Here is an 8,761-nt window from a genome sequence, read left to right as displayed (position 1 = left end):
GACCATCAGAAAACCATTGTGGAAGGTGGTTGTCCTGAATTGCCTTCATAGGAATAGAAAGGAATTCAGCCGGTGTTTTAACAGTTGGCACAGAAGGCACCTGCCGAATCTCCGGTGGCAGAGAGTTCCACAGGACTGGGCCAACAGCACCAAAGCGTTTCTTGTTGTCAAGTGACTCTCGCAAACTTGGGGAATGCAAACAACACTCCTGTGGATCTCGGTGATCGAGATGGGATCTATAAGGGTTTGGGCAATCCCTGAGGCACCCTGGACCTAGGTTGTTCAGGGCTTTGTAAACTTGGATGAAGGAGGGGAGGGCTGCTTGTCAAGCTTGCCCGATGGCACCGATCAGAGAGGGAGAACTGGTAAGACTCGGGGACAGCATTCAAGATGCTTCAGGCAGGATTGGAGAACCCAGAACAAAACTTGTGTCTTCAGCAGAAATCTGTGTGAAGTTCTGCATTTGGGCCGGAAGAGTCAGGTTAGCAAGTGTCTTGGTAGCAGCACTTGTGGAAATGATCTAGGGCAGGGGTTCTCAAAGGGTGGGGCAGGAGAGGATGGCAATGGGGCAGGAAGATTCAAGGATAATCAAGGAAACATTTAAGCATTTTCATGTTACGTGGTATAAAAATACATATTTTTTTCCTTTGCAGAATATACCTTTTCAACTTGAAAGCAAGAGCAGGAAGTGATACTGAGGGCAACCCTAGATGAGTTTTCCAATGTAACCGAAATCTGGTGCAAATTTTTATTCTGAAAGTTTGGCCCAGAGGGGGAAAAAATTTGAGAACTACTGATCTAGGGTTTTTTTAGTAGAGCACAATCTGAACAGGAGGAAGCAGCGTAATGCAACTAATTTCTCCGCTCTGTATTGCATATTTTGCAAATAGCTGGAGATGTTTTGGGAACAGCTGAAGAATATTCAGAACCTGGCATTTTGGGGAAGACTTTCGGGAAGGGGCTAGGAGAACCAGATGGCGTTCTGGCTCCAGGTTCAAGTCAATATGGCTGTGTTCCTTTGACGGCGGAGGCATTCCTAGCTTTTAAGAAATCTGGTTGATTCACCTATTTACACCTTCCGTCTGCGTGGAAGGAGTCCTGACGTTGCAGCCTGGTCATTTCAAGAGCTGCTTGTCCCCCGCAGCAGGGCAACGCTGGAGTTCAAGGCATCTCTCTCAATTTTCCCCACTGACGATTTTGTCCGTCTTCTTTGCAAAACCGCTTTGAGGGCTTTTGAATACTATGAAATAAAACTAAAAAATAAATCCCGCATGGGCGTGGTCTCATTTCCAGTATTATCCTCTTTGAGTCTCTGCCCCGCTCTGCCATCGCAAAGAACCCCCAGGCTATGGCGCGTCGGCCTTTTGCGCTTGGTGGAAAGAAAAGGTGGCGCGCGTTAGGAAGGAAGGAAGGAATTTTAAAAGGTGGTGTGTGGGGAGCAAACTGGGGATCGGGTCCCCCCCCCCTCCTTGGACGGGCACGCGCCTTGGAGAGCGCTCTCGCCCCGCCCAGGCAGCCCAGAAGGACCCAGGAGTCCGGGCTGGTGGGGGACCCTTTTGGAACGCAGAGCGGCTGGACCAATTCTTGCGCCATCATCTTGGAAAGGCAGTCAAAGAAAGCGGGCTTTCCCAAGATGATGGCGCAAGAATTGGTCCAGCCGCTCTGCGTACCGAAAGGGTCCCCTTCCAGCCCGGACACCTGGGTCCTTCTGAGCTGCCTGGGCGGGGCGAGGGCGCTCTCCAAGGCGCGTGCCCGCCCGAGGTTTCTCCTGCGTCTCCTCCGGCGGCAGGTGGCGGCGCTGCGCCAGGCAGGCAGGCAGGCAGGCAGGCGGCGCGCTCTCGCTGCCTTCGCGTCTCTCGTCGCTTCCCGGACGCCACCCAGGAAGCGTCTCGATCGGGGCAGGGCGAGCGCGCCTGGACGCGCGGGGCTTCCGGGGAGCCGGAGATCCAGCGGCCTGGGGAGGCGGAGAGGTTCCGGGGCTCGCCGTGCGCCTCCAGAACCTCGGAGAGGAAGGAGACCTCCGGGGTCGCCGGCCGGTAGGGGCGCGCAGCAGAGCGCACGGTGCGCTAGGGCGCGTTGGAGAGGCCTGGGAGGTGGATGGAGGCGCGGGGGTTCCCTTTTGGGTGCTCTGAGCATGTGCAGAGTGCCTCCCACGGGCGAGGCCCTTGGGTGGATGGAGCCACGGTGAGGCGGAGATGAGGAATGCGGGGTGTGAGCAGGAAGGTGCGCCGGGTTTCGGGGTGCGCCTCTGGGGCGCCCTGCGCCAAGCCTCGCTGCTGCATTTGAAACGCCGATCCCAGCTGCGGAGAGGGTCCGGCGCTCTGCACACGCCCAGAGGCCCACAGGTGAGCTGATTCCCCCAGCCTCACTCAGGTACCCTAAAGAAAGGAGTTCTGCGGCATGGAGGTTGAAGTTTTGGGTAGGACGTCGGAGGAACCAGGGTTCAAATCTCCCACTTGGCCCTGAAGCTCCCTGGAAGATTTTGAGTACCAGTCGCCGCCTCGCAGGGTCTTTGCGGGGATAAAATGAGTGGGAGAACCGCGTTTGCTGCCTTGCGGTCCTTGGAAGAAAAGGCGTCAAATTATTGTCTTTCTCCTCTTCTGATGATATCTAAGGCAGCACCCGAGTTCTTTTATCCTCTCCTGTTATTTGCCTTTTCTAGCAGACCTAGAAAGCAACCTCTTGTGAAGGCAAAAGGGGGAGAAAATGTAAGCAATGTGGCAGAAAGGTGGTCTGTAAATGGATTATTGAGGAGGTGGGGACACTTCCACCTGTTGCTGTCTCTTTGTTCCCAATCAGTCTCTCTGTCCTGCTCAGGTGCTCCGTGTGAGGAAGGAGAGAGACGCCTCGCCCCCCTTCCAACACCTGGTTAATGGATGAGCCGAGCAGGGCAAGGAACCCCATTTGCAACCGTAAGCTCACCCCAAGTTGGGATGGTCTGATGGGGAGTAGGGGGCTGCGATGGGCAGCAGAGGGATTTCGTCTCTTTGTTGCATTTATACCCTACCTTTTCCTCTGAGGTATCGTACGTGGTTCTGCCCTTCCTTCATTTAATCCCACAATGACGACCCTGTGAGCTAGGTGAGGTTGAGAAGCAGCGGCTGGCGCCCAAAGTCACAGCCAGTGAGTTTCATGGCTCTCCCAGGCCCTCGTCCGATACCATAAAGTTAAAGGTAAAGGGACCACTGACCGTTAGGTCCAGTCGCGGACTCCTCTGGGGTTGCGGCGCTCATCTCGCTTTACTGGCCGAGGGAGCCGGCGTCCAGCTTCCGGGTCATGTGGCCAGCATGACTAAGCCGCTTCTGGCGAACCAGAGCAGTGCGCGGAAACACCGTTTACCTTCCCGCCGGAGTGGTACCTATTTATCTACTTGCACTTTGATGTGCTTTCGAACTGCTAGGTTGGCAGGAGCAGGGACCGAGCAATGGGAGCTCACCCCGTCGCAGGGATTCAAACCACCGACCTTCTGATCGGCAAGTCCCAGGCTCTGTGGTTTAACCCACAGCGCCACCTGCATCCCTAGTCCGATACTCTAGTTCCATCAAAATAAATAAATTGTCCAGTAGCACCTTAGAGACCAACTAAGTTTGTTGTGGGTATAAACTTTCATGTGCACGCACACTTCTTCAGATACTCTAGCCCAGGCATAGGCAAACTCTGGCCCTCCAGACATTGCGAGACTACAATTCTCATCATCCCTGTCCTGTTAGCTAGGGGTGATGGGAATTGTAGTTCCAAAACATCTGGAGGGCCGGAGTTTGCCTGTGCCTGCTCTAGCCCCGTGTTTCTCAAACGTGGGTCCCCATCTGGTCTTGGACTACAACTCCCATCATCCCTCGCTGGCAGGACCAGCGGTCGGGGATGATGGGCGTTGTAGTCCAACATCATTTGAATACCCACACCCACTATGCAATACTGACTCTTTGGAGCAGGGAGGGGGCAGTGTTGAAATAAGCTTGAGCCGGAGAAGTTGGCGAAGGGGGAACGAAATGTGGGGCAGAAGAGAGAGAGACAGGTGAGCTTGTGGTTTGCATGTGTGAAGGGAAGCTGGACTCCAGCTGTGGGCTAAGGCAGCAACACCAGCCTCCTTTCAGTTGGTTGGCATGCTAGCTTTGGGTCCTGATGGGACCTGGACTCCCAGCGTTGTAACAAGAGCTCTGCAGGATCCAGCCAGTGGCCCCATTTAGTCCGGCAGCCTGTTTTCACAGTGGCAGTGCAGGATTAAACCCTGTGGACCAAGAGATTTACAGAAGATTGGAAGAAGTATATGAACTATCTGAAGAGCAATTGCAACCAACAAATTATGCTAGTAGGACTGCAAGAAGTTTTGTAAGGGGGAATATACGAAGTGTTACCAAGTAGATAAAGACAGAGATATTGGTTATGAGTTTGAAATGTACCCATGTCTTAAATCATTCATAACGCAGCAGTTTTTAATGTACCCCAAGACCTTATGGTGGAGGTTAGTCAATCAAATCTATCAATCAATAGGGTTCCTAGCTGATTTAGTGTGGCACCGATGACCTTACGACCTGTCCAGTGTCGGAAATTCCCCAGGCATGTATCACTACTGGCACAGGTTCAGTAGTTACAACTACGTGGAGGTTTCTCCACAATTACCAAACCTCTGCCTTAGTCCAGAGTTAATGCCATTTCCAGTTCCATTGTGTGTTTCTCCTTCTTTATTGGGAGATGTGAACTGTTGTAAGAGTGAGCAACAGTCGAGCAGTGTAGTTGAGAGCACAACATCACAGAATTGTAGTGTTGGAAGGTATCTTGGGAGTCATCTAGTCCAACCTGCTGGCGAATAGGCATTTGTGGTGTTGTGGCAACTGTAACCTAGGTTTAAGGTTACAGGGAACCAGGCAGAGGGCCTTCTCGGTGGTGGCACCTGCCTTGTGGAACGCCCTCTCACCAGATGTCAAAGAGAAGAACAACTACCAGACTTTTAGAAGACATCTGAAGGCAGCCCTGTTTAGGGAAGCTTTTGATGTTTGATGCATTATGGTATTTTAATATTTTGTTGGAAGCCGCCCAGAGTGGCTGGGGAAGCCCGGCCAGATGGGCAGGATATAAATAATAAATAAATTATTATTATTATTATTATTATTATTATTATTATTATTATTATTATTAGAGTTTGGATTTGATATCCCGCCTTTCACTCCCTTTAAGGAGTCTCAAAGCAGCTAACAATCTCCTTTTCCCTTCCTCCCCCACAACAAACACTCTGTAAGGTGAGTGGGGCTGAGAGACTTCAGAGAAGTGTGACTGGCCCAAGGTCACCCAGCAGCTGCAGGTGGAGGAGCGGGGAAGTGAACCCGGTTCCCCAGATTACGAGACTACCGCTCTTAACCACTACACCACACTGGCTCTCTATTATTATTATTATTATTATTATTATTATTATTATTATTATTATTGGTTGCCTAGCTTATATTACCTGAGTTTCTAACACGGGCTCTTTCTTCCCTTGCCCAGGTCCCCCTTCCCACGCCGACGCCGCCACCATGTGCTTCCCTCGGCGCATCCATGTCCACCTCTCTGTGCGCCTGCGAGATGCTCCTTCCCTCTAGCTCCTCTCCCCGTGGGGCCATGTCACAGGAGGGTGGCGCCCGGCCGAAAGCCAAGCAAGATGTGGCTCCTGGCGCCCGTCCCGCCAGCCGCTGGAGAGCCCGAGCGAGCCGATCCCTGGAGAGGCAGAGCCTTTCGCCGCCGGAAGCAGAAGCAGACAGAGCCTCGGGGTCGCCAGAGCCCGTCAGCAAAGCGGTGGGCCGCTCCTTGCGCCAGAAGCTGCAGGCAGCTGTGGGGCAGTGCTTCCCTCTCAAGAGCGCCTCCCGCTCGCCGGACCTCTCCGCACAGCGCAAGATCCACCTGCGGGAGCTGATGCTCGACACCTGCCCCTTCCCTCCCGGCTCGGAGCTTGCGCGCACCTGGAACCTCATCAAGCAGCACACGGCGCCCGTCTCTGAGCAAGAGGCCCTGGCGGCGCCGCCGCCGCGCTCCGACGACGAGGACGACCGCCTGCGGGAGCGGCGGCGCATCAGCATCGAGCAAGGCGTCGAGCCGCCCCCGGATGCCCTGATCCACACCTTTGAGGTGACGGCACAGGTCAACAACCCCCTCTACAAGCTGGGGCCCAAGCTGGCGCATGGCATGAGCGAGCTGGCCGGCGCCGGGTGGGCGGCACTGGCGGCGGCGGACGAGGAGGACGAGGAGGAGGAGGAAGAGGAGGTGGCCGCGGGCTCCTCTTCCTGCGCCGTGGGGCTGCCGCCCGACGTGCGCATCCACACCCAGATCGACTACATCCACTGCTTGGTTCCTGACTTGCTCCAGCTGACGCAGCTGCCCTGCTACTGGGGCGTGATGGACCGCTACGAAGCGGAGGCTCTGCTGGACGGGAAGCCCGAGGGGACGTTCCTGCTGCGCGACTCGGCGCAGGAGGACTACTTGTTCTCAGTGAGCTTCCGCCGCTACGGCCGCTCCCTGCACGCCCGCATCGAGCAGTGGAACCACAACTTCAGCTTCGACGTGCACGACCCCAGCGTCTTCCATGCGCCCACCGTGACCGGGCTCCTGGAGCACTACAAGGACCCCAGCGTGTGCATGTTCTTCGAGCCGCTGCTCTCCGTCCCGGTCAACCGGACCTTCCCCTTTGGGCTGCAACACCTCTGCCGCGCTGTCGTCACCTGCTGTACCACCTACGACGGCATCGGCCGCCTGCCCATTCCCAGCACCCTCAAGGCGTATCTCAAGGAGTACCACTACAAACAGAGGGTGCGCGTTCGGAGGCTGGACGCCTGGTGGAGCTGACCGGGGAGTCCCATTTCCAGCTGGTTAGCTCTCTCTCTCTCTCTCCCACCACTGCCCGTTTGACTCTGATACTTCTGCCCCTGGCGGACGTTTTAATCCATCCTGCTCCAGGGTTGCGAGCGTGGGTGCCTTCCTCCACGAACCGGGTTTCGTTCCCGCGGCCAAATTGCGTGCCTCGCTCTCGAGAGATCTGGGAACCTACGGGGAGGACAGCTCTTGTATCTGCAGAAGAGTGGAGAAGCCGGACTTGGGTGGCGCCGCTGCCAGCACCTTGGAAGCAGCCTTATAGAGTCTACACTGACTGGCAGCCGTGGCTGGCCGGGGTTTTGGGCAGGGGACGCTCTGAGCTGGACATAAACGTGCCGCTTGGGATCGAACCTTCTGCAGGCAAAGCAGGTGTTCTGCAGCTGGAGGACCCCTGCTCCCCCCCCCCCGGCCTGTTCTGGGCCAAGCACCCACCCACCCACCCACCCTGCCCCCAGTTTGGGTCAGTCCCTTTGCCGTTTCCTACTCCACCAAGTGTTTGTGTGTCTGTCAAGTGCATTAACTGGGTTCTGGGTGCGACCTTTGCCTTTCGAGAAACTTCCAGCCACACGCAGAGTGCCCTCACCTCCTCTTTCCCTGGGAAGCTGTGGTTCCTGCATCGCTGCGGGTTGGGCTAGATGACCCTCGGGTGTCCCTTCCGGATCTACAGTTCTGTGACCCAGTTGTCTTACACACACTCTTCTTCCCGAGCTCACACCACTGCCGAATGGGAACCGGGTGAGGTGGGGTGGGTTTTGAGTCAGCGACCGACCGTTGTGGGTGGCAGGGGATAAATAAAAAAAGCACAAAACTTGAAACACGAGTTGCTTCTTCCAAGACAGGCTTTCGAACAAATTCCACGCAGGACGGGAATGGACTGAGACTCTTTTATTTGGCAAGAGTCCTCCTCTTGACTTGTCTTTAATCCATCCCCACAAGCCCGAATCCTGGGCTGCTGCTTTTGCCCCCAATGCAAGGGGGGCAGAGGGGTTGAGGAATTTGGAGGCGCTGCTCTCAGGTCTTCTTTGCAGAGCCAAGGCAGCAGCTTTTGGCAAATCCAGCCAATTTGCCACTGGACGTTTCCTCCTGCCAATGTGGATCAGCTGAGTGGCGATGCTTTTAGAAGAATGGATTGCCCAGGTGGTATTTTTTTGGGTGGAGGGGCAGGTTGAGTGAAATCTAGGTCTTGCACTCCTCTCTACTGCCGGAAAAGGACTCCTGCTACTGTCTGTCTGTCTATCTGACTGTGTGTGTGTGTGTGTCTTATTAAACAGCTTTCTTTTTTTGTCTACACCTGCTTGCAATTGACTCTTCCCTAGCATCACATCCTGGGAACAGTGCAGGGAGGGAGATGCGGGTGGCTCAGATCCCTGGCTCTCGAGGAGGCGTATGCACTCAGAAAACACAGAGCCGGTGCTTGTTAATGCACAATGTAAGAAGTTGCCGGGATCAGGTCAACGGCCCATCCAACCTCTCTTTAAAATCAGAACCAGTGAAGGCGGTGAAGGTCCTGTGTGAGTGTCTGGAGGCGGTTGGAGGATGGATGGCGGCTAACAGATTGAGGTTGAATCCTGACAAGACAGAAGTACTGTTCTTGGGGGACAGGAGGCGGGCAGGTGTGGGGACTCCCTGGTCCTGAATGGGGCAACTGTGCCCCTGAAGGACCAGATGCGCAGCCTGGGAGTCATTCTGGACTCACAGCTGTCCGTGGAGGCACAGGTCCATTTTGTGTCCCAGGCAGCTGTTTATCAGCTCCATCTGGTACGCAGGATGAGACCCTCCCTGCCTGCGGAATGTCTTGCCAGAGTGGTGCATGCTCTGGTTATCTCCCGCTTGGACTACTGCACTGCGCTCTACGTGGGGCTACCTTTGAAGGTGACCCGGGAACTCCAATTAATCCAGAATGCAGCAGCTAGACTGGTGA

At 55.1% G+C, this 8,761-nt stretch overlaps 1 protein-coding gene across 2 annotated transcripts; it reads left to right on the top strand.

Moving 5' to 3' along the window:
* The first annotated feature begins 1,752 nt into the window (after positions 1-1,752).
* On the top strand, positions 1,753-7,280 carry LOC309345821 (suppressor of cytokine signaling 5-like). 2 transcript variants are annotated; one of them, XM_081869235.1, is made up of 3 exons: positions 1,753-2,036; positions 2,818-2,912; positions 5,482-7,280. In XM_081869235.1, the coding sequence occupies exons 2-3, from the start codon at positions 2,877-2,879 to the stop codon at positions 6,811-6,813; spliced, it is 1,368 nt and encodes a 455-aa protein (XP_081725361.1). In that variant the 5' UTR covers positions 1,753-2,036; positions 2,818-2,876; the 3' UTR covers positions 6,814-7,280. The 2 variants fall into 2 exon arrangements, with proteins under 2 accessions (XP_081725361.1, XP_081725362.1); XM_081869236.1 differs by lacking the exon at positions 1,753-2,036 and adding an exon at positions 2,067-2,345.
* The last annotated feature ends 1,481 nt before the right edge of the window (positions 7,281-8,761 follow it).

This window comes from Podarcis erhardii, assembly GCF_964252035.2.
Source record: "Podarcis erhardii genome assembly, chromosome: 7".
NCBI lineage: Eukaryota > Metazoa > Chordata > Lepidosauria > Squamata > Lacertidae > Podarcis > Podarcis erhardii.
The sequence above is the reverse complement of the archived record's forward strand: the minus strand, read 5'-3'. Positions and strand labels throughout refer to the sequence as shown.

Coding starts and splice junctions, on each gene's coding strand:
- LOC309345821 (XM_081869235.1), top strand. CDS start 2,877: ATGAGCCGAGCAGGGCAAGGAACCCCATTTGCAACC. Junction 2,913..5,481: donor AAGGAACCCCATTTGCAACC/GTAAGCTCACCC, acceptor TCCCTTGCCCAG/GTCCCCCTTCCCACGCCGAC.